The 26,791-nt window shown below is 33.7% G+C and overlaps 1 protein-coding gene across 1 annotated transcript in view; it reads left to right on the top strand.

The window, feature by feature from the left end:
- FSTL5 (follistatin like 5) overlaps positions 1-26,791 on the top strand; it is a 996,384-nt gene that overhangs the window by 919,433 nt on the left and 50,160 nt on the right. Inside the window, 3 exon segments of the mRNA XM_043971840.1 lie at positions 4,067-4,135; positions 4,137-4,175; positions 11,545-11,669. Of these exon segments, the coding sequence (XP_043827775.1) occupies positions 4,067-4,135; positions 4,137-4,175; positions 11,545-11,669 (233 nt within the window).

Here is a 26,791-nt window from a genome sequence, read left to right as displayed (position 1 = left end):
TAAAAAAGTTTGAATTCTTTTAAGGAACTAGCTAGGATTTTTGAGCAGGGAAGTGATATGATCAGTCAAAGAATAATAAACATTTTGGGGAGTTATAGAATGAAGGATTGCTTGGAACAGATTTTCCATAAAGACAGGAAGGCTTAAGAAGTCTCTATCCTAATAAAGCCCTGTGCTGGATGCCAGTGATAGAGGCAACATCTTTTAAAAATTATTTCCTTTGAGTGTATATGTATAAATATATGTATGTATGTACACATGTACACATATATGTCTATGTATATATGCACATATGTTTATATATGTATATGTATGTATTTTTTCCCTTTGAGAGATATTTGATGTAATTTAGGTGAAATGATTCACTTTAGTGTAGTGGAATGTTAACAGGCTATTGTTAGTCCTAGTTTTACTGATTACTACATATGTAACTTTGGGCAGGACATTTAATCTCTATGTCCCTCAGTTTCCTTAGCTATAGTATGAGAAGATTATAATGATGTCTGATTGACAGTGAGATCAAAAATTCGAATGAATCTTATATTAAAATCATAAAATCAGAATTGGATTTTAAAGGCATTTAACAAGACTCCCCTCCCCTCCTCTTGAGAAATAGCATCTAAGAAATCTATGTAGAATCTTTCATATTGACTTCTTAACTATAAAAGTTCTGCTGTCATTTTCTTACATAAAATGGACTTTACTATTTGGATAGAGGGACAGATGATTAGAGGGACATCTTTTTATTTTAGGAATCTTTAGAAGGATCTACTATTCCCCAAACATGCTAAAATGTGAGTGAAATACCTGCTGTGTTATTATTAGAATGAGGGTATGCTATTTGTTTTGACAATTTAAGAATAAAGAAGTTTTAAGATGATACATTATTATATAGGACACACTGGCATGTTTGTTTTCAGTTGAAGTTGAAGTTGAAATTATTCCTCTCACAAGCCAAATAATAATAATAATAATAAGTTAAAAGCAAATAAATCAGGTAAATTGGTATAAATCGACCTGTTGCTGCCTTAGCTATCATTGATTGGTGTAACGTATTGTGCTTCCACAAATTATCGACTGAGAAAGACTTTCCTACAGGTGGTGTTTTTTGCCTTTCAGAGAAGAAACAGCTAGGAAACAACTGGCCTCATTTCTCCTACTAGAGTAGCAAGTGCAAGTTCTGCCTGAATGCAGCAGAGGCCTATTTTAACACCTCAGGAGTATTCTTAAGTATCATTCAGCAGTCTTAGCCAGCCATTAGTGCATTATCTTGAGGATGTACATCATTAGTTTAAATAGACTCACTTAATTAGCCACTGGTGTTCTCCTTGAAACACTGATAAGCAGGCTGGTTCTCACAATTCCATAATGTCAAGACTGAAACTTGAGATCCATCACATCATTCTCACTGTCATCATTACCATCACACCTATACAAAGGGTGCTGTTTTCATAAAAGTAATGATGATACCAGACCATCATATTATGAATATGGGCTTTCTGAGTTTCTTTTTCTTGCTTTCTCATTAGTTAGAGTAACATTCTGTTCTAACAAGATTCCTGAGACTAAACAAAATCTTGTTTTCATAGAGTTTTAGGGTTTGTAAAGTACTTTGACTACATTAGTGACTACATTATTTCCTTGAGTCGAAGAAGTTTTTAAGCCTATAATACTACAATTGTTTAGGTAACTGGCTCAGTGACTTGTCCATAGTCACACATTTAGAAAGTTTGGGGAGGCAAGATTTGAAGCTGGTTTTCCCAACTACAAATCTAAGAAACTAATTTACCAGACTGCTCTAATTATTGAGTTTGGAAGACACCCCAGGCTGAACAGATATGCTAAAGATGCAAAGTGTTTGTGTCATTAGACTTTATTTAGCTATAGCTTTGTAAATGGTCATTCTAGATAATATTAAGATATCTTTATAACATAAGTTAAAAACAAGTTTTTTAATTTTTCATAAAATACTTTTTAAAATTTGATGTAGTTCTCATTTGAGGGAAGAAAAAATGTAAAATAGTAAAAAGACAAAATATAGTGAGGGAATAGATGGACTACAGATGGGAGATAAAAAAAATCTGTTCCAACTCTGTCATGAATTAAAGCAATATTTATTTGAGAGATAACATGGAATAGTAGTAAGATCCATGGCCTTCGCTTCGAGGAAATTTGGTTTTATATCTTAACCCAGACTTTTGTGTGACCCAGGAAAGTTTTGATCTTTGAGTCTCAGTTCCTTCATGTGCCAATATGGGCTCTCAGTGATGTATAAGATTCCTCCTTTCTCCAAATCTGTGATCCTATTGGTATTGTAAACTGTAGGGTAATCATCTAATATTTTATCTGTACATGCGTGTGGTGTGTATGTGTGGTGTGGTGTTGTAAGGCTGAGTAAGTTAGAAAGAACACATGATTTGGTAGTGAGAAGACAAGGTTTCAAATCTTGACTTCTGGTAACTTGCTGTGTCTGTAGCCTTGGGAAAGAGATAATTAGATTTGATCATCACTAAGGTTGAGGACAGCTAGGGTGGTGCAGTGGATAGAGTGCCAACCCTAGAGTCAGTAAGACCTGAGGTTCAAATCTGGGCCTCAGAAATTTAGTTGTCATAGTGACCTTGGACAAGGTCATTTAACTCTGTCTACATCAGTTCTTCATTCTGAGCATATAGGGAAGGTATGTATGTATGCATGCATGCATATATATATATATATATATATATATATGAATGTATGTGTGCATGTGTATATGTGTGTGTACACATATATGTATTTGTGCATATTATGTTTATGGATATATATGTGTGTGTTAAAAATTTAATTGAAAAGATTATTTAATTCACTTTATTTCTGGAGTGGCTTTCATTTTACTTGCTGAAGGACCAATAATCTATAGAAAAAATGAAATGTAACATGTAAAATCCCTCAAAAATTACATTTTTCCATAATTCTCATTACTTTATTTAGGGGAATATATTTTGTGATGAGATTATTTTCTGCATTTTGTGAGAAGAATCTGTTTTCCAAAACAAATTGTGTCTATCAACTAGGGAAGAAGAATCACAAAAATATTTTCTGTATTCCATTCCATTTTTAAGATATAATCCAATGTGAAACTTCCCCCATTATTTCTGATTCCTGTAGATTATCCTTCACTAGTCCACTGAAAAGTTTTAAATTATGAATTGGAAAATGGAGAATCTGCTGAGGGTATGCAACCTTGCTTTGGCCATAAATACTTTTAATCCTGCTTGAGAGGTGTTGGTATCGAACACAATTTGTTTTATGTAATGTGAGTACAAAACAGATTGAAGTAACTGCTCCAGGAAATTACTTTTAATGAAAAAAGATAGCATTAACCTGTAGAAGGAGCAGCTCACAATTAAGATGGCTCAAATAACACCTTCATGGTAGTAATTTCTTTTCAGTTTTTTTTAAATTAAATGCCTTGTATTATAAATGTTAACTGAAAAACAAATCTACTCTGCCCAGCAAGATGTAAATCAAGAAATACTTTCTTAGAATGGTGGTCTTCTCAGTAATGGAACTGAATTAGGAAACATGTTAATAGAGATATGGCACCATTTGAAAATGTTTGCTTTCTAATGCTATAGATTGTCAAAATCCCTGATCAGCATTTACTGGGAAATAGAAAGCTTTGTTAAAATATATTACTCCCTTTGCCTCCTCAAAAAGATTAAAGTTCAGCCAAAGAAGCTCACCTGTGTTCATTAAGTGAATAAAACCTAGGAAGAGTAAGTAAACTCTTCCCTGATTAGCCACTTTTTCTTGAGTTTTTTAAGAGCTCTTGTATGGCACACGATTTTATTAATTGTTGAATGAGCATATAGCTATGACATGTAAAAATAAGACACATGGATGAATGTTTGATTTAAAGTACAGGTGAGGTCTAAATTCATCAGAGAGCAATTTTACTCATCAGAAACTTTACTATTTTTAATATTATTTAAAACATCTGGTTGCTAGAAGATCTGATTCAGATATCATTTAATTAATATTTTTTAAAATTCTGAACATAATCCATGGCATTTTTTTATTATTATAGGCAGTTAGCACAGACCCTGTCCCTGTGAAATTGCACTATGACAAATCACATGATCAAGTATGGGTGCTTCAGCTGGGGAAGCCTGGAAAAGACCTCACCAACACTACAGGTTAGTATATGTGTGGTTTTTGTGAAGATCATGGTCTTAGAGGAGTACATGTCTACTATGTTCCAGACAATATGCTAAGCACTTTACAAGTATTACCTCATGTAGTGCATATAACAACCCTGGGAATTAAGTGGCTAAATTATATGTCCATTTTACATTTTAAGAAAATGAGGCAGACAGAGGTTAAGTAAATTGCCCAATCAGACAGGGTAATGTGTCTGAACCTGGGATTTGAACTCACATTCTTCCTGCCCTTTTAGGAGCAAAGAAGGATTGACCTTCTGTCCAATGAAAGGACTCCTGATACCATTTCCCAATCTTTTTGGAAGGATGATTCTAACCTGGCTATCCATCTTTATTCACCAAAACTCTAAAACTGTTTAATCTAAGGCCGTTGTTCAAAGATTCTATGATTGAAACAGTACAACAGAGAGGGTACAGGTAATTTTTAATATTGTTTGCTTTATTTGTTTTTTTGGCTGCTATTTTTTTTTCATGCATTTCAAATAGTCTTTATTTATGGTTCCTCTTTTTATCTTTTTTCTTTTTATAAATAATTGATACAGAGAAGTAAATATCCCCAAGAGAACTAGCCTATTATTCAATTGAAGTTTTACAAGTATATTTTTTCACTTTATATTTTAAAATGTTTAACACTGTATGACAATGGAAAAACTGCTAACTTTCCTACCATCTATGATCTTTACAAGCTATATGAAAAAGTGGTTAGAATGTGGGAATCTGAGCCTTCAGTCCTAATTGCAATTTTCATCAAGTTACTTTTGAAAGAACATCATTTACAAAAGGACATTTTATTATGATGTATTTAAAACAATTTTTAAATTGCTTATCTTATTTGGCACTGGCTTAGAAGTAGAGTGGTGGATCAATGGAATAGGTTACTCACAGGAGACACAGTGATAAATAATTATAGTAATCTATTTTTTGATAAACCCAAAGACTCCAGCTTCTGGGATAAGAACTCAGTATTTGACAAAAACTTCTGGGAAAACTGGAAGATAGTAAGGCAGAAACTAAGCATAGACTCACATTTTATACCATATACCAAAATAAGGTCAAAATGGGTACATGACTTAGACATAAAGGGCGATACTATAAGTGAATTAGGAAAGGAAGGAAGAGTTTACCTCTCATATCTATGGAGAGAAGAGTTTATGACCAAACAAGTGATAGAGAATATTATGAAATGCAAAATGTATTATTTTGATTACATTAAAGTAAAAAGGATTTGTAGAAACAGAAGCAATGTAGCCACAATTAGAAGGGAAGCAGAAAGCTGGGAAATATTTTTTTACACCCAGTGTTTCTGATAGAGGCCCCATTTCTAAAATATATTGTGAACTAAATCAAATTTATAAGGATGCAAGTCATTCCCCAGTTGAGAAAAGGTCAAGGAATATGAATAGGCAGTTTTCAGATGAAGAAATCAAAGCTATCTATTGCCATATAAAAATGCTCTAAATCACTATTGATTAGAGAAATGCAAATTAAAACAACTGTGAGGTACCACCTGACACCTATCAGATTGGCTAATATGACAAAAAAGGAAAATAATAAATGTTGGAGAAGCTGTGGAAAAATTGGAACACTAATGCATTGTTGGTGTAGTTGCAAAAGGATCCAACCATTCTGGAGAGCAAATTGGAACTATGCCCAAAGGGATATGGGACTATGTTTACCCTTTGGTCCAGTAATACTACTACTAGGTTTGTACCCCAAAGAGATCATAGAAGAGGGAAAAGAACCTACATGTACAAAAAAAATTTATAGCAGTCTTTTTTCATGGTGACAAAACATTAGAATCTAGGGAATGCCCATCGATTGTGGAATGGCTGAACAAGCTGTCATATATGAATAAAATGGAATACCTATTGTGCTGTAAGAAATGATGAGCAACAGATTTCAGAAAAACCTAGAAAACTTTAAGTGGACTGATGCTGAGTGAAGTGAACAGAACCAGGAGAACATTGTACACAGTAACAACAACATTGTTTGATGATCAACTGTGATAGACAGCTCTTCTCAGCAACAAAATGATCCAAGAAAGTTCCAAAAAACTCATCATGGAAAATGATCTCCACATCCAGAAAAAAGACTGTGAATCTGAATTCAGATTGTACCACTTAGTACTGTTTCCACTTTTTGTGTTGTAGTTTTTTTCTTTTTTGAGGGTTTTACCCTTTTGTTCTGATTTCTTCTTTCACAACATGACTTATGCAGAAAGTGTTTATGTTATAAACATATATATTCTTATATCAGATTGCTTTCTGTATTGGGGAGGGTTCAGGGGAGAGAGGGAGGAGAAATTTTGGAACTATATCTAATAAAAACAAATGTTCAAAACTATTTTATATGTAACGGAAATAATAAAATACTTTTTATGATTAAAAATTGCTTATCTTCTGAACACATTCTAGATAATTTCTATTATTTTTTCTATGACACATACTCATAGGTTATATTTGTAGATCATTGCTTTCCCTTGGATCATTTTATCTTCACAAGGCAGGTTAAGTACAGTAAATACCTCTGTACCCTGGGTGCTGAAAGGCATCCAAGGGTAGCATGTAGCTGTCATTTTCTTTTTCCTTAATCCACTACCTTTGGACAATTTCAAACCTCCAAGCCCACACTCACCAGATAAAATGATGAATGTTCCCATAGAGTAGTCTGAAAAACTCTCCTCATTCATCTATGTCATTCAAAAGAAAGAGAGTATATTTATGTGGTATTTGAACTAGTTTAAAGATCTCGGGGCAGCTAGGTGCACAGTGGATAAAGCACTGGCTCTGGATTTAGGAGGACCTGAATTCAAATTGGGCCTCAGACACTTGACACTGTGTGACCCTGGGCAAGTCACTTAACCCTCATTGCCACCCCCCCTAAAAAGATCAACAATGTCTGAAATTATACCGCTTTTAAAAATCAATATAATTCAACAAGATACTTCTTATGGGATATAATTTTTATTGAGGATTTTAAAATATGAACAAATTCATTACACTTAAATTATTAAAATCAAAGTGTTCAAATAATATAAGTTCATGTATAAAGTATATGCAAATGTAAACTTCAATTTTCTGACATCTCATGTCCTCATTGTACATATTTTTTGCTAGTGGTGGAGATCATAACCTAACCCATGTCTCCTGTATGACTATTGTTTTCACCCTAAAAAAGGGAATTCACCCATGGATCTTGGGTTCTTCTCTATCTCTCACCATTATATGAAAACCACTGCATAATGTGTATTGCCTTCTGTTATGCTTTATTTTGGCTCACCTTTATTTCTGGTTAACATTTTTATTGTGCTTTTTATGTACAATATGCTCCGCCTAGTTAACACCTTTCCCCTCTCCTCCTTGTCCTTTGGTTTACCTACAATTTGGATTGCTCAAAGACTATAGTATCCCATGAGTTATAGTTGTATAGCATTCCTGAAAGAACATTGGTTTTAAAGAAAAAATGGGATTTTGTATCATAGAAAAGCTTGAAACTTTTGAAAAGACTGTACAATTCCCCAAATGCTATCCAGCCTGCTCATTTCCTCCTATTCAATTGAATTGAATTTGCTCTCTATCCTAAAGCAGCAAAAAAAAAAAAAAAAAGAGAGAGAGAGAGAGAAAGAGAGAGATAGAGAGAGAAAGCCTTTATAGTCCATGAGTCGGGAGAATGACATGATGAGATTTGTGTTTTAGGAAGATTAATTTTACAGTTGTTTGAAGATGGAATTACCTTGGGAGCTGGGGTAAGAGAGAGATAGTAAAAGGTAGAATGAGCACATAGTTAGAGCCTAGTGCCGTAGTTCAGGTGTGAAATGACAAACACTTGAATTAGAGCAGTGGTGTTGCAATTGAAACTGAAAGGGAAAACAGTGGAAAGAAAACTTTAATCCATATGAATTAGTAGCTAAATAAATGTGAAGGTTAAGCAAGATAGTGGAGTTTTAAGTGAAAAATGGCAGCTGTAGTTTGAAGCATATTAAATTTTAGACTAATGAAGGTATACTAAGTACTTTAGGTGATCCTCACTTAGCTGAGACAATCTTTCTTTTTTTCCATTAATAAAAACATAGTTCTAAATATCTCATTTATTGTCAGTATATAATATTCTGTCTTTCTTCATACTCTTATCATCTCAGATTGATCACTAGGTTTTACTTTTGTGTAGAAGTGGGGTGAGTAGTTTATATAATATTTTTCTTATACCTATCCTAGTCTATCGCCTCTCTGCTTCTAGTCCTTGAAAGGCCAACTCAATGCTCATAAATTACCCTAATTCTACAAGATAGTATTTACCTTCAGTTCAAATTGCTAAAATATTGAATGTCTAGTATGAGCAATTCAATGTTGTTTGGTTCTTTGAAGACAACAATAAGAATAATACATTCTCTACCCTCAAGGGAAATATATTCCACTGGGAGACAGATGCAGCATTTATACAGATAAAAAAATAGGATGTTATAGAGCAAAGGAACAATCAGAATCTGTAAAAAGAAAAAAATATATTCATCTATAGGGAAAATATTGGCTGCAATGGCTAAAATGTTTCACTGAGAGACATGGCAAATGATACAAACCTTGAAGGAATAGAAATATTCTAAAAGATAGAGATGTTGATGATTTAGACACAAAAGGTGATACCATAGTTAAATTAGGAGAGGAAGGAATAGTTTTCTTTCTCAGATTTATGGAAAGGAGAATAGTTTATGACCAACAAGAGGTAGAGAATATTATGAAATACAAAATGCATGATTTGGTTACATTAAATTAAAAAGGTTTTGTACAAACAGAAGCAATGCATCCAAAATTAGGAGTGAGGCAGAAATCTGGGAAACAATTTTTATAGCCAGTACTTCTGATAAAGGCCTCATTTCTAAAATATATTGGGAACTAAGTCAAACTTATAAGAATCCAAGTCATTCCCCAATTAAGAAATGGTCAAAGGATATGAACAGGCAGTTTTCAGATGAAGAAATCTAAGCTATCTATTGCCATATGAAAAAATGCTCTAAATCACTATTGATTCAGAGAAATGCAAATTTTAACAACTCTGAGTACCACCTGACACCTATCAGATTGACTAATACAACAAAAAAGGAAAATAATAAATGTTGGAGAAGCTGTGGAAAAATTGAAACACTAATACATTGTTAGTGGAGCTGTGAACTGATCCACCACTGTGGAATACAATTTAGAATTATGCCCAAAGGGCTATAAAGCTGTGCATGCCCTTAATACCACTATTAGGTCTTTCTTCCAAAACGATCATTAAAAAAGGTAAAAAGACCCACAGATACAAAAATATTTATAGCTACTCTTTTTGTGGTGGCAAGGAATTGGAAATTGAGGGGCTGCCCATCAATTGGGGAATGGCTGAATAAGTTATGGGTATATGAATGTAATGGAATACTATTGTGCTGTAAGAAATGATGAACAGGCAGATTTCAGAGAAACCTGGAAGAACTTACATGAACTGATGCTAAGTGAGATGAGCAGAACCAGGAGAACATTATACACAGTATCAACAACATTGTGTGTTGATCAACTGTGATAGACTTGACTCTTCTTGGCAATACAATGGTCCAAGATAGTTCCAAAGGGGACTCATGATGGAAAATGCTCTCCAAATCCAGCAGAAAAAAAACCTATGGAATCTAGATGCAGATTGAAACATACTATTTCTATTTTTTTTGTTTTTATTTTTTGAGGTTTTTCCTTTTTGCTCTGATTCTTTGTTCACAGCATGACTAATGCAGAAATATGTTTAATGTAATTATACATATATAACCTATATCAGATTGCTTGCTGTCTTGGTGGGGAGAAGAGGAGGGACGGAAAAAAATTTCAACTTGAAATCTTATAAAAACAAATGTTGAAAACTATATCTACATGTAACTGGAAAATAATAAAATATTTTCATGAAAAAAAAATAGAGATGTTGAGCTAACACTTTCCAGCCAACACAAATGGGGAAAATGAATGAAAGTGATAGTTCAAAGATAAATGGGAAGATTAATTTGGAATATAAAGTATATAAGAGAAGCAATGTGAAATGAGTTTGAAATGGTAAGCCAGCATTTGATTTTAATAATGGGATATTGAAGGGGGCAGCTAGATGGCGCAGTGGTTAAAGCACTGGCCCTGGATTCAGGAGGACCTGAGTTCAAATCTGGCCTCAGACACTTGACACTTACTAGCTCTGTGACCCTGGGCAAGTCACTTACCCCTCATTGCCCCACCAAAATAATAAATAAAAATAAAAAAGAATGGGATATTGGGGTCAGATCAAATGCTGGCTTGAAATATTTGTGTTTGAGCCAAAAGACAATAGGTATCCACTGGACATTTTTGAACAGTTGGCAAGGCCTGATATATATCTTCAGAAGCTTTTTTTATTTTCCATCTAGGTACCTGAGAGGGATAGGACAGGAGTTAGGGAGATGCATTAAGGGTCTGTTATACTAATCCATGCTAAAGATAATGAAGACCTGAGACAGGTTGTTGGCAATGTAATTGGGAGAAAATGTCAGATCTAAGAGGTATTGTGAAGATAAAATCAACAGGACTTAACAACTATTTAGATGTGATAGAAGCTGCTTCACTTGGAGAAGTAACCTGGGTGGAAATAATACTTAGGAAGTAGAAAGAGGATGAAAAGTTGAAAGTTAGACAGGTAAGTAAAGCAGAAGAGAGCAGTATTACTAAAACCAAGGGAACAGCCATGACAAGAGATGATCCAAATGAAATAGTTAAAAGTGCCAAATGCAGAAACATCAAGGAGAAGCCAAGTTGGGGTGGGGAGGTGCATCAGATTTAATAATTAAGGGAGCATTACTAAACTTGGATCATCAAAGTTTGCATATTTTAGGGTATTAAATCAAAAGAACAGGGGCAGCTAGGTGGTGCTGTGGATAGAGCACCAGCCCTGTAGTTAGGAGTACCTGAGTTTAAATCCAGCCTCAGACACTTAACACTTACTAGCTGTGTGACCCTGGGCAAGTCACTTAACCCCAATTGCCTCACTAAAAAAAAGAAAAAAAAATCAAAAGAACAAAGGGACAAGTAACTCAAGTTTGGGGTACAATAACATAATATGATGGAACAAATACTAGAATTGGAGCCAAATGACCCATAGTAATTTACATGAAGTTACTATGAAACATTGTATTGAATTGCAAATCACTTATAAAGCCTAACAATTTTGCTGATAGTGATAATGGGAAGCAACTCTTTAAAATCCTTGTTATTGTTGTTTAAAATTCTTTATTCAAAATACATTCATTTTATTTTTTTTAATTTTAATATATAAGCCTCAGTGGTACTTACTCATGCTTCTCATCACTTAGGTAATAACACAGGCCAGTGGCAGTGTTTCTCACCACACAATTCACACCCAGCCAGTTGGGAAGCAATTTGACAGAGTGGATGACTTTTTCATTCCTTCTACAACTCTCATCATCACCCATATGAGGTAAGTACCATAATGTTTGTCTCTAAATGAAGAAGAAACTTGGAAGCAATTAGTAAATTTGGAGTATGTCTAATTTAGACTTTATATAAAGAGAATTTTAATCACAATGAAAGTTGCCATAAGTGGAATGGACCATCTAAAGAATATTAAATTTCTTCCTACTGGAGGATTACAAACTGAGGCCACATAATCCATTGACAATATTATAGAAATAATTCTTCATATGAGTTAGGCTAGATGACGTTTGTGTTTCTTTGCCATTCTGAAATTATAATTCTGAGAAATCACAATTTTATAATTTAAATATATAGTACACACAAATATACATACCATAACTCAAAAATTACTCTTATCTGATAAACTATCTAAATAAAATCATTTTCTTTATTCTCCCATTTCATTCTTTCTATTAAAGTTCTATTCTGCTACCTCACTTTCCTGTGAAGGAGACCATTGCGTCATGAAAGTTATACAAATGTAGCATACTCTTCAACCAAGCTGAAAAAGCTTTGAGAATTCTGCCTTTCAAGTGTGACTGGCTCATTTAGCTTCATGTTATAGAATATTTGTGAATAGTTTTTGTATTCTCTTTGATGTTTTATTCATTTTACCTTCTAGTTTTATTTTTCTATATTTTTCATTTATCTGCTTGTATATTTGGTTTTAATTGAAGATTTTTCTCTTGATATCTTTGATGCATCACCCTTTTTATTTGTATTAACCCTTCAGGCACTTTCTAGTATCTCCTTCTGGACCCTTGCTGATAAGCCAATCCCTGAAGGTAGGCTAGAAGGCTCCCTCAGCCTCTTCCTATTGGAAAATGACAGATTCCCTGAGTAACCATTTGAGGAGATGATATTTGCCCCAACTGGGCTTCAGGCCCTTTTTTATTTTTCAGACCTAGTGTAGCTGCTTACAATGGTACCCTACCCAGTTCATTGATCTGCTAATTTAGCTCAGTTTCTCTTTAATAGATGGATGGTGGGTGAGGGTATTCATGTATTCACTGCCGCAGAAGAGATTGCCCTGTCATAGGCCCAAATACCCCTCAAGGCTGTGAGTTCACTTATGCTTTGGGCATAAGCCATGGAGACTGATGGGCTGTTAACTAAATCTAGATCTTATGGTTCTCTACTGTTAATTCATTTTAAAAAATCATCTTGTTAGGAATTCTGGCTTCTTTCTTCTGTGAATTTAGCTATAATTACTCTGCATCTGGTGTATAATTACTTTTGATGGAGAACAGTGTTGAAGATTTGAAGAGGTATAGAGAAAATGACTAATCTACCTTCTCCTGGGTCCATGGCAGAGTCTTTAAACTTAGGCCTACATAGGCAATATTCTTGCTTATGTCAGAGTCTCCATGTCAGATATTTAACAACTTGTGTTTTTTGTTTTGTTTTGTTTTATACTGAAGCAACCCTTGAAGACATTGTACTAAAGTAGAGATATCAAATACATAGCCATTTGACTGGCTATAGTTACCTTCAACACCTGTGAGTGGGAGTCCAACTAAATTAAAATCCAGTTGGGAAATATTTAACAAAAGGAATAAAAATACAATAAGACATAAATAATACATTTTAAAACTAAGTCAAAATGTAACCTACAGAGATCTTTATGTATAAATTAGCGTATCCCAATTCTATTTGAATTTGATATTACTGTACTAAACCATCCAAGATTGCAATCTTTGCCAATGGAGACAGTATCCATACCAATGAAATCACTGCTTTATAAATTACAAGTATGAAATAAAAGAACTTATACGGTACTTTGTAAATCTTAGCATGTTATAGAAATGCGAGTTAACATAAGTGGTCTTCATCTTTACTTTGCAAAGGAATAATGACATAGAGGTTATGAACTGTTTTATTTATGAACAACATAAAGCAATCGTGAAATGAAATATCAAGATATTCCTAGCCAGGATTTGCCCCAGAGGTAGTGTAGAGCTGGGGAAAATAACATCTTTGATACAGAGGTTGTAATGTCTTTGCAATAGCACAAGCATTTCTCAAAGCATAAAACAATCCTAGAAAAGTCATTGAAACGAATGACTAAATGTGGCACATTTAATAATAATAAAAGACAATGTGAGAAGGTTGTTGGGTGCTTTTGTTTCTTTTTCATTTTTCGTTTTTTTGCCAGAGACAATATGACCAGTCATGTTACTTAGAGAGGAACCATAAGATTGTTATGCAGGGACCAGGCTTGAAAATACTCTTCTCCAATTTGGCCTCAGAATGAGGAATTTATTTTTTTAGTTACAGAAGCTTTCAAAGACAATCTTAAGGAAGATTATAATTTGTATCCATGGAATGAGTATCTACAAGGACAACACCCCAGATCATTGTAATATTATGCCATTATCAGTCATATGATGTAGAAATAGATGGTGCCTCAGTTGTGATCTAGTCCAATAAATACCATCAGAAAATACTGCGATGCAGAGATTGCATTTTTTTTTAAAGTCACCGAGTTAGCAGTCAAAATTCAAAACCGGGTTCTCTAATGACAAATCTATTTTTCTCTCCACATCATCAAAATTTCTTATCAATCCTTTTTAAAACTGACTCTTAAAACTATAAATTTTTGTGGCAGATCTCAACTGTCCATGAAGGTAAATTGGGGGATATAATGGAGGAGGAGGTGACTTGGAATGATTTATTGGCAAAATTCTTTTTATTACCCCTCTTTGTGGTAACATATCAAAATAACTTACAAAGGCAAAGATAGAGAATTGGGCCATAAATTATGAGTCCTGCATGGGCAACATATATGTAAGTGTATATATACATGTACATGTATTTATATAGGTGTATACATAATAGATACATTTTATTTTATATACATTATGTGTGTATAGAACTGTTCTAGCACATAATTTGTTCTAAACTGAAGCCAAGCTATTATTTTTTGTGAACTGAAAAAAAATTCCATTTATTAATATGATAAAAATAGGTGAGAATGCACTACCATAGAAGTGACAAGGAAACGATAAGGGAATAATGATGGTACCAAAGTGAAGCTTTGGCCTTTTCATTATTTCTAATTTATCAGGAGAGAGAAAAATATTTTAGCTTTAGGAAACATTTCAATAAAATTTAAATGCATCAGTAATTTTCCAATATATCTAGGTGTAGTCAATTAAATGGCTAATGTACTCTATATCTGTAAAATTCAATTTTAATGAGCTTGAAGCAATATCCAAATTGTTTTATTGTATTTAAATGTCATTAAAACAGAAGCATGCAATCAAAATCAACAGAAATGGTACTTTGATATCAGCTATATATTATATTTGGCAGTAACAAAATGGTGAATTTGTGTCTGTGACATAGTAGGTGTTAAAAATTTTGATGAGTATGCAAAAGTGATAATTTTACTAAAACTAACCATGGAAGAGAAGATAAACTGAACTTTGCATTTCTGCAATAATTATTTCATAATAAAATATGTCATTTTAATTGAAATTTGATACATATTTTAAAATACGGTATTGATGTTGGCGTGATGTATAAATTTTATTTTGCTTTAGAATTTCAGTGCTAAGTGAAGAAAATAATAGGTATCTAACCCAATCAGTTCAATTCAGTTCAATCATTAAATGTTTACTATGTGAAAAAATGGGGGGGGGGGGAAGCAGCTAGGTGGAGCAATGAATAAAGCATTGTCCTGGATTCAGGAGGACCTGAGTTCAAATACTGTCTGAGACACTTGACACTTACTAGGTGTGTGACCATGGGAAAGTCACTTAACCCTCACTGACCTGTTTTTTTTTTTTAAAAAGGGATATATAAGAATGAACGAAAGACTTGGAAGTGTCCTGATTCTTTTGGTAAATTATCATTTGCAAAACAAACTAAAATATTGTTATGTTTGTTCCGAAAGAATTTGCTACAAAATATTATGTTTTAACAACTCATCAATATCTATATACAGTATGTTCCAAATGTTTCAATTAAACCTTAAGTAGCTTAAAACTGCATTGTCTTTTGCAATATTCCATGTATATGTGTTGTTGCTGTTGCTCAATACTTTTTTCAGTGGCGCCTAACTCTTTTTGATCCCATTTGGGGTTTTCTTGGCAAAGATACTGGAGTGATTTGCTATTTCCTTCTCCAGTTCATTTTATAGATAAGGAAACTGAGGCAAACAAAATTAAGTAACTTACCCAGGGTTACATAGCTAGAAAGAATCTGAGTTCATATTTGAATTCAGGAAAAAGAGTTTTTCTGATTCCAGGCCTAGCACTCTATCCACTGTGCCACATAGCTGTCTTTGTACATGTGTAGCTCCAAACATGTATAACTGATTAAGAAAAGCAAAATAGGGAAATTTCTGTTAAAATCATCTGTTTTAAGTTATGTGTTATTCTGCTTGGTTTAATTTAAATTGAATATGTTCAAGGCATGTCAGTCAATTATTGCCAAGATAGTCTATCAGTTGAGACAGGAACATCATATCATTTTATAGAACTGGCAGTTATTAAAACAAAATTCTATTATTATATATAAACTCTGCATACATATACTTTTTTTTTGGTAAAAAATAGTTTTAATCCAGGCTCACCTGGTACATTGGTACATTAGGAGATTGCAAGTTTATCTATAGAAATCCCTCATATTATAAACAATATAAAGCTCACAACAGATATTCAAGCAATACAGTATGGTAGAACAAACAATGATTGGAATTTGAGAAATTAGATTCAAGCTTACCTCTAATACTTAATATCTATGTGATTTGGAGTAAGTCACCTTTCCTTTCCATATCTGTTTCCTTATTTATAAAATAAGAACTATAACTTTAGGTCTGTGAGCCCATTGATCATTCAGCAACCATTTCTTTTTTTTTTTTTTAAGTGAGGCAATTGGGGTTAAGTGACTTGCCCAAGGTTACACAGCTAGTAAGTGTTAAGTGTCTGAGGCTGGATTTGAACTCAGGTACTCCTGACTTCAGGGCTGGTGCTCTATCCACTGCGCCACCTAGCTGCCCTAGCAACCATTTCTTATGAACCCACTGTGTTAAGTTCTGTGCTAGGCCCTAGTGATACAAAGACAACAATAAGCTTCAAATTTACTTTTCAGTTTTCCAAAGGAAATATAGCCCTCTTTCTCCCCCTCTTTTGGGAAAATGACATACTCTTTTCCTTACTGTTGGTAGATATTGTCCATTTTTATTATTATGTGTGCAAAATATATTTATTTGGGGAACCTGGATTTACCCCAACCCCCCTCCCCACCTGACTATCACAATCATCCCCAATTAATTATCAGTATCTAAGATATGAGTACAGGGCAAGTGAGTGGAATTGATCATGTGGAATTCCAAGCAATCTTTAGACTATAATTTCGGTTCTACAAATGATATAGGAGTAATAGGCCTATCTCAGTCCAGAAACAGGTATTAGCTGGAGGTACTACTGTCTGCATAAATACATCTTTTGAAAGAGGAAAATAAATTAGTATTGGCTCACTTTTGAAGAGAGAAATTCAATATACTCAGAAAACTTTATTGTACACTGATTATTTTAAGACTTTATTACACTGATATGCAAATGGGCAGCAAGTGGCACAGTGGAAAGAGTGCCAGCCTTGGCAACAGGAGAACTCATCTTCCTGAATTAAATCCAGCTTCCAACACTTATTAGCCGTGTGACCTTTGGCAAGTCACTTAATTCTGCGTGCCTCAGTTCCTCATCCGTAAAATGAGCTGGAGATCAAAATGGCAAGCCACACCAGTATCTTTGCCAAGAAAACCATAAGGGCAGATAGGTGGCACAGTGGATAAAGCACCAGCCCTGGATTCAGGAGGACCTGAGTTCAAATCCAGCTTCAGACACTTGACACTAACTAGCTGTGAGACCCTGGGCAAGTCGCTTAACCCTCATTGCTCTGCAAAACAAAACAAAACAAAACAACTTTGAGTGACCAAGAAAATGCCAGAGTCACAGAGAGTCTAAAAATTTACTGAATAACAAGCTTGCGAATGGTACACTAAATGCTCGGGGTCCAATGACAAAAACGCAAAATGTTCTCTGGCTTCAAGGAGCTTGCATTCTGCTAGAGGAGTATGGCATATACAGAAATACATATAATCTGAGGTGATTAAAAGAGTGAGAGAATAAAAGCTATGGGGATATCAGGGAAAGCTTCCCAGGAGGTGACAACAATGCCAAGCCCTACAAGCTCCTGAGCTGGAGAATGGCGTGTGTGTGTGTGTGTGTGTGTGTGTGTGTGTGTGTGTGTGTGAATAAGAAAGGTTTCTATGACTTTAATTTGAAATGCAGATGTGAAAGCAGGGAGGCTATTGTAATAATAACCTTGGGCCTAGACTAGAGTGATTACATCATGTTCCATGTGTCTTTGTCTATGTGTGTGTGTATATGTGTATATATGAATAGATATACTTTTACATATATGTGAGTATTTATATGTGTGTATGTATATATGTTTGTATACATATATATATATGTATATATATATACATGAACAAAGAGAATGGAAAGGATGCTAACTAGACAGAGGAGACCATTCAACAAAAGCCCTTTTCCCCCCTTTTCTACAAAAGAATCTGTTTCTAACATTTAAATTAGACACTGGTGGGCCACATCAACATTGTCTTTTTCTTGAGACTTCCTGATTAATTTCAGTTGGTAATAAATCTTTCATTTTCTGAAGTTCTTTTTTTCCCTCTAACACACTTTTTCAGCAACATACAACAACATATTTGATTAGAGGAGTCAGGGAACCTTGGAAATGGAAAGCACCTTAGAAATCATCTAGTCTACTCCTCACACCTTATATACCAGGAAATTGGTATCAAGAGATTACTAAAGAAGGAAGAAAAATTTCCAAGGAGTGAGAAGACCTAGGTTCTTGCCCCAAGGTCTGCTATTTATTTCTGTGCCTTTGGATGAGTTATTTTGTTTCTCAAGTCTCACTTTGCTTATCAATTAAACAGGGGTATATATACTCATCCTAATTTCCTCACACAGTTGTTATGATGACCAACTGAGATTGCAAATGTGAAATGAATGAAAAAATAAATAAATAAATAAATAAATGAAACAAAAAAACAACCCTGAAAACAACAAAGCTTTATATGAAAGTTAATATGTAATAACATTATTGTGTAAATTTTGCAATTAATCGATATCAAAGGCAGGAGTAGAACAAAGGTTTCCTGGTTCTGAATCTAATGCTCATCCCACCATCTCATAAACATATTTCTTTCTTGACACAGCATAGAGAAGTGGAAAGCACTGCATTAATTGTCAAAAGAGGTTAGTCTTAGGTTAACATGCAACTTTGTATGTGTCCTTTTTTATTTTTTTTATTTTTTTTTGTGGGGCAATAAGAATTAAGTGACTTGCCCAGGGTCACACAGCTAGTAAGTGTCAAGTATCTGAGGTTGGATTTGAACTCAGGTCCTCCTGAATCCAGGGCCAGTGCTTTATTCACTGTATCACCTAGCTGCCTCCTCTATGTGTCTTTATTTAAGTGACAACCTCACTTAGCCAGTTTCCTAATTTGAAAAATGGGGAAAACAAACCAATACCTTACCCTATTTCACTCCTAAGGGCATTTTGAGAATCAAATAAAATAATAGATCTGAAAGCAATGTGGAAAATATAAAGTATTCTACAGATATAAGGTACTGCTTGTTGTTTGTTAGTTTTAATATACATCATCTCAACCAGATGAAAATCTTTCTGCTACATGCTAATTGAAAGAACAATGCACATAGATGCATTCTTACAATCACTATCTTACAGATACAAACATATATGTATGTTTATTTCTATTGTTTTGAAATAAAATCTGAAATTCTCATGATTGAGAATGAATCACACGTCTACAAGTGCTTATCAACTGGGTGTCAAATGTCTCTGTTAAACAATTGGGTATCTTTTTTATGCATTCTCATCTTTAAGGAAATGAGAATGATGTTGTCATTGGTCATAAAAAATTAATATATCTCTCCATGTTCCTAAATTACTATGGAATGAAATAAGAGAGAGAATTGATACATTGTTTATTTTAATCACAACTTAGGATGAAATGTAAGTCCTAACCCATTCTGAACTAAAAGTATTGTTCAAATCTATAACAAATATATATTTGTTCACTATCATACTATGGTATGATTTATAAAAATATTTATATTTTAATTAAACATTAATAGCCCTATTTACTACTTTGTAGTTATTATTTCTTAGAATTTAAAGGACCCAAATAATAGTGGTATCTGAATCTCCCTTTAATTTCTGCCACATTAACTTCTAACCTCAGGTTTTTTCTAGTGGCACAAATAAAACAAACAAACAAAAAACACAGATAGAAATCTAATGATTATCAACAATCCTTAACTGGAGAAAATTAACTTTTAAAAATGATAGGAGCAGGGGCAGCTAGATGGCGCAGTGGATAGAGCACCAGCCCTGGAGTCAGGAGTACCTGAGTTCAAATCCGGCCTCAGACACTTAACAGTAGCTGTGTGACCCTGGGCAAGTCACTTAACCCCAATTGCCTCCCTAAAAAAATAAAAAATAAAAAGATAATATCATATATTTATTTTTTCATTGTTAGAATAAAACATGAAATTATTTTGAATGTGAGGATACTATTTTATAATAGTGAATTTTATTGATGATACTTATATAATGTGGATAGTTCTATAGGAAATCTATTTTAATTATTCCTACTGCTCTACTCAAACTGTTTTTTTCCAAGATCATTATTGGCTTATTAGTCAGCTCCATTGGCCTTTTTCTCTTATTTCATACTGCTTGAATTATCTTCAGTGTTTGACATCATTGACTATTCCTTCCTTAATACTTATTCCTCCCTTTGTTTCCATGACTAAAGTTAATCTTTGTATATCTATAAGTATGTCATATATGATTGCCCCTTATAGAATGTAAGCTCCTTGTAGGCAGAGACTGTGCGGATTTTGTATCTGTATTTTCAAGGTTTAGAAAATAATAGGAATTTGAAATTCATTGATTGATTGATTCTTTACGCAACTAACTCCACTCTGTTTTCCTAATTTGAATTTAACTTTGTTAAAATGTGTGTTGTTTCTCCTTCTGGTTTAATTTAAGTTTGTCCAATTAACTATTTTTTTTCTAAAACTATAGGTTTGAATTATGTCACAATTCTGACATAACATACTTAGTAGCTAAAATATTTGATGAAAAATTAGAGAACCTAAGGACACAAAAATAACTTTAATGAATACAAATTTAAAGTTAGCATTTTAAAAGCAATAATTTACATTTGCGATACACATATAAAAATCGTTGGTCTCCTAAAACAATGAATCCCTTAAGATTTTTTAAATTTACTTATAAGTTAAATATTGCTATAGGATTGCCTTCTAGATTTAGAATTTAAGAAGCTACCTATTTTTCAGAAGTCAGCAACTTGAAAAAGGAGAGGGGCTGCTTGGTGATGTGGTCATCAGGCTATTTCTTTTTCTATATTACTGTTTTTGTTATGTCACCTCTCTGCTAAAAAAAAATCCTCAGTGCCTCCCTATTTCTTACTGCATTAGGACTAAACACCTGTCACTGTTTTACAAGGACCTGTAAAGACTTTTCTGTATTCTACCTCTGCAATCTAATTTTCTGCCTTCACTCCCTAACTCATGACATCACCTTCAATTAGACCGCATTTTTCCTTTCACAGTTTGTTTTCTCTTCTCATCTTGCTCTTCTTCTTGGTTCCTATTTTTAGCTCTTGATTCTCTTTATGGTACAGCTCAAATGACCTTTCTTCTAAAACACCTTCCCTGACTACTACAGCTATCATTGATATTACTGAACTTTGTATTCTTAAAAAAATTTTATTCTCTGTAGCACAATTTAAAATCATTTATACATTTTATATATTATTTATATAGTAACTTATTTTTCAGTGATTCATATTATTTTTCTTTTGAAATAAAAATTTATATATTATGTTTTTTTATATCATCAAAATGGCTTTCAATATTTTTTCCCATTCCTCTACTAGATTGTAAGTTCTTTGAGGGAAAGGGACAAGTTGTATATTTATTTTCCATATAATGAATAGTTCTCAGCATAATGATAATCATATTTATTAGGCAGCCACTCAGTAACACTTGTGGATTCATTAAAAGTCAAGTTATCAGTTCCAGAAAATTTGGGGAAAAAAACTAAATGAATTTTTATACCAGCCAATGAAAAATTCAGGACTTGGGGTGAGTTGACTCAAATATTTTTCCTATGAAATTTTGAATCACAATTAAAATATCTGGAATTATAAATTAGCATCAACTAGTGACAAGGGGATAATTAGCTGAGGATTTTTGAAAATGGAGTTCCTTAGTGGATTTGCCCTGTGGGCTTGGAACCAATTTTCTAATTTTCTACTTTCTATTTTTTTTAAGACTGAGTAAAGGAAATTGCATCATACACTATATTAATTTACATCAAAGATACAGAAACCACAGTGATTGTGAGCAGTGTTTAGGCTATAATTAAGAATATTGTTTCATTTAATTGAGTTAAGTATTTGTGCTTTATGGGTTTCTGCAAAGAAATATGATTAAAATTATTCCTGTATTGATATACACCATTCAACCAAAGATTTATGAAAGATAAAGTTTAAGTGCTAAGAAAGAGATATAAGGAGGAGAGAATAAATATTCCAAGTATTATATAGGACATGTAAATAAGCCAAGGGTTAAATAAAACTTCACATGCTAATTTTAACTAATTTATTGTTTTTATAAATGCCATTATGATAATCTGAATTCATGCATCATGGTTTATCCAAGGAATTTAAAATATTTCCTTAGTGAATCATTTTTATTAGGTAGGTGAAACTACTGTTCTTTTACCTACTTATCTTCTTTTCCTAATGGAGAAACAGATCATCTTGCTATGTTGTTACCAAGTGGCATAATCAATTAAACATGAAATATAAGCACATTTAGTAACCTCTGTATAAGTATGATTTTTCTTGATGATGATACATTTTATTGTTTGAGCACTTAGAAGAAAGTCAGTCAATCAGCATTATTAAAAGCCTGCTATATGCTGAATACCACTACACAGTGGGGATACAAAGAAAAACAAAAACAAAACAAATAAACCACAAAATTGCAAGTTTGAGGACAACCACTCCAAAAGCATAAGTATGGGTGTAGTAGAATGTGTAAGGCATTTCAGGTGGTCATTTTACCTGTGTTGTAGAGAGTATGGAGGGAAGTAAAGTTTAAAAAGACCAGAGATCTAATAAAGTGCCAGGTTATGAAGAGACTTAAATGCCAAAAATATTATATTTGACCCTTGCAGGTAATAGAATGCCCTTGGAGTTTTTTGAGTAGAGTGGTGCATAGAAATATATTTTTGGAAAGTCACCTAGGCAGTTGTGCAGAAGATGGACTTAAAATGGGGAGACAATTGAGTCAGGGAGCTCAGTTAGAAGCATATTGCAATTATCCAGGCGATAAGAGCCTGAGCTAGTATGATGTCTGTTTGAGAACAGGGAAAAGAAAATTTATGGCAGATGTTTTGAAAGTAGAAATGACCATTTTTCAATGAGTTTTATACATGGGATGAATGAGAGGAAAGAGTTGACAATAATATTGTGTTAACATCCAGGATTACTGATAAAATTGTGTTAGATGCATCCAAATGCACTTTAAAATTCTTTTATGTTTCAATGAAGAATGAGAGCTACAATAATACTATCCACAATTGGCTTAAATAGAAAATTTGGCTTTTATCTACCAATGGTTCATATTTTAAAATATAGAGACATTTTGGTATAGACGAATTGGCTTAAAGTATATATGCGTATGATTGGGGAAAAAAATCCCTTTTCTCCCAAAGTTTTATTACAAAATAAGCCATTTAATCATTCAACTTTATAAGACTTGACATAATCATTCATTATCCATGTGATGAAGCTGAGCCTCTCTGTTGGAAGGGAAGAATACATTTGTCCTAGAAAATCTCAGACATTAAAAAGCAGAATATTCTACTAGTTTGACCTTAATGCATTCTAAGGAAGTTAGTAATCTTCTAAAAATATTATGATATTAACTCAAATAATATCATCCTTATGCTATGCTTCAATTTTTTATAAAATGAATAATTTGAAAGGGCATATTATAATTTTAAAATATTATATTTCCAGTTATGTTATTGAGTTGAAAATTATTCATTGAGATATTGTAAACATCGGAAAATTAGTGAATGTTAAAGAAGATGATAGAGGTTAGAATGCTCTGTCTGTTTTCAGGAAAACCTACTTGAAATACTATTTCTCACACTAGCTGTGAGACCCTGGACATGTAATTTAAATTCCCTGTGTCCATTTTCCAGTATGGCAGTTACAAGATCTCTAGGTTCTGAAACAAAGGATCTTAGTTCAAATTTTGACTCTACAACTTCCCACCAGTGTGATTTTGAGCAAAATACTTAACCTTTCATTGACTCAGGTTTATATAAAATGAGGGAGCCAGAGTACATGAAATTGAAGGTCTCTTCTGGCATTAAATCTGGGTTCCTGTAACAATTATTGGGAAAAAATGGCATTTTTCTTTGCCAAGGTCAATAGCTTTATGCAAGTGTTTGATCCTATCCTCTCCCATCTTCTCCAGCAGATTGACTCTATCAAATTGTTCCCTTCAGTCTTCAACTTTATCATATCAAATAGTTTCTGTCATACTTTTCCTGCTATGTTTAAATATGACTATGTCAGGGTCAAGATGACAGAGTATAGAAAGCACTCAGCTGAGCTTTCCCATTTCTTCCAGTCAACTATTACATAATAGCCTCAAATCAAAATCTGGAGTGGCAGAGCTAAGAAAAGGAGTAAAGCATTCTTCTAGCACAAGAAAACTTAGGAGGTTGATGAGATGTGACATGTATGTGGAGGGTAGTCCAGAGGTTACATGGATGAAGGAAGCATGGGGGGGTGACAATAGAAGTAACAGCAGCCTTGGGCATTCTCAATCCATATTGAGTAAGGGAACCTGACAAGTGGTCAGAAGAAGATTATAGAACCCATTGTGCTATCACTGGATATAAGACCAGATTCTCTTTGGCATCATTTGATATACTCCTGTATCATAATTCAAGGACAGGGAAGAGAACTTTGTGTCAAGAGTAAACCAGAGCGGGCAGCTAGGTGGCATGGTAGATAAAGCACTAGCCCTGGATTCAGGAGGACCTAAGTTCAAATCCAGCCTCAGACACTTGACACTTACTAGCTGTGTGACCCTGGGCAAGTCACTTAACCCTCATTACCCCACCAAAATAAGAAAGAGTAAACCAGAGACTTGGTGGAACAGTATAACTTTCAGTCACAAAGTTTCATGGACCCTGATGGGACAGTATTGATTGCAATTCCAAGCTGCTTGCTAGGTTAGAGAATAGACCAGGAAAGCAGTGAATATATTTTCCCTCAGATCCTACAACCTTGGAAACACCAAAAACTTTCAAACCTCCAGAACTAACTTTTAAAATAGTAGAGTAAAAAAGGCTAAACCATAAGAAACTGTCCTTCCTCTCTCATACCAGAAAGAGTGCCCAAATTAACAAAAAGTTAAAAATCAGGAAATAATGGTGGAAAAATGAGCAAGTAACAACAGAAAAAGAACAAGACCATAAAATTCTATTATGGTGATAGGGAAGATTACAGCACAAATTCAGGAGACAATCAAGTCAAAACAAACCCAGCCTCAAAGGAAAAAAAAATTGAATTGGAAACAAGCCCCAAAAGAATTCTTGGAAGAGCTAAAAATCATTTTCAAAATCAAAGAAGATTGGTAAAGGAAAAACAGGTAAAGAAATGAAAGCAAAGGAAGAGAATTATGAAAAAAATAACAACTTGGTGAAAGTGGCACAAAAATATCAAAAGAAATAAAACTTTAAAAATAGAAATGGCAGGGGCAGCTAGGTGGCACAGTGAATAGAGCACCAGCCCTGGAGTCAAGAGTACCTGAGTTCTAATCTGAATTCAGACACTTGACACTTACTAGCTGTGTGACCCTGGGCAAGTCACTTAACCCTCATTTCCAACCCCCCCAAAAAAAAAGTAATAGAAAAAAATTTACCTAGGAAATAAAACAGAGTTTTAAAAAAAGTCAATTTCAATAAGGAAAATGAGAAGATAATTCCAAAGCAACCTTCATAAAAATTCTCTCCAGCTACACAGAGAGGTTTACTTTTTCACTTTTTCTTTATTTTTCTTTTTGTCAGTTTTTTTACAACATGACAAATATAATTTCTTTTAATGTTTTCACATTTATAATTGGTATCAAACTCCTTCCTTCTCAAGGAGAGGTGAGGGGCAAGAAGGAATTCAAAATGTTGAAGAAAAAATAACAACAACAAAAAAAAAAAACCTGAATGTTTAAAAAAATACATGGAGGGGACATCTAGATGGTGTAGTGGATAAAGCACTGGCTCTTGATTCAGGAGGACCTGAGTTCAAATCCAGTCTCAGGCATTTAACACTTACTAGCTGTGTGACCCCTGGCAAGTCACTCATTGCCCCACAGAAAACAAAAACAAAACATATATGGAATTGGGAAATAATGAAATAAATGAAAATGTATTTTAATAAGATAAATATGACTGTTTTCCCATCCTATACATAAATACACACAGAGAGACATACTTACACATACACACATGCACAGACAAATTCAGAAAAACCTATTATCCCATTAAGCTAGAAATTCTATTTTTTCTTTACTTTTTCTTTTCTTTTTTTTTTTTAGGGAAATGAGGGTTAAGTGACTTTCCCAGGGTCACACAGCTAGTAAGTGTCAAGTGTCTGAGGATGGATTTGAACTTAGGTCCTCCTGATTCCAGGGCTGGTGCTCTATCCACTGTGCAACCCAGCTGCCGCCCATTTAGCTTTTAATATACCATTCAATGGCCCTATATTTAGTGTAAATTTAATTGCATTATTATCAGGTCCTTCTGAATCCAGGGCTGGTGCTTTATTCACTGCACCACCTTACTGCCCCCTAAGCCAGAAATTCTTAAGATGAGGCCTATGACCTTTATTTTAAAATACATGAAAATATACATACATGCTTGCAATCTGTGCATTTTGACTGTATCT

This window comes from Dromiciops gliroides, chromosome 6, assembly GCF_019393635.1.
Source record: "Dromiciops gliroides isolate mDroGli1 chromosome 6, mDroGli1.pri, whole genome shotgun sequence".
NCBI classification, from domain to species: Eukaryota; Metazoa; Chordata; class Mammalia; order Microbiotheria; family Microbiotheriidae; genus Dromiciops; species Dromiciops gliroides.
Note: the sequence above shows the minus strand (reverse complement) of the source record. Positions and strands in the feature narration are given on the sequence as shown.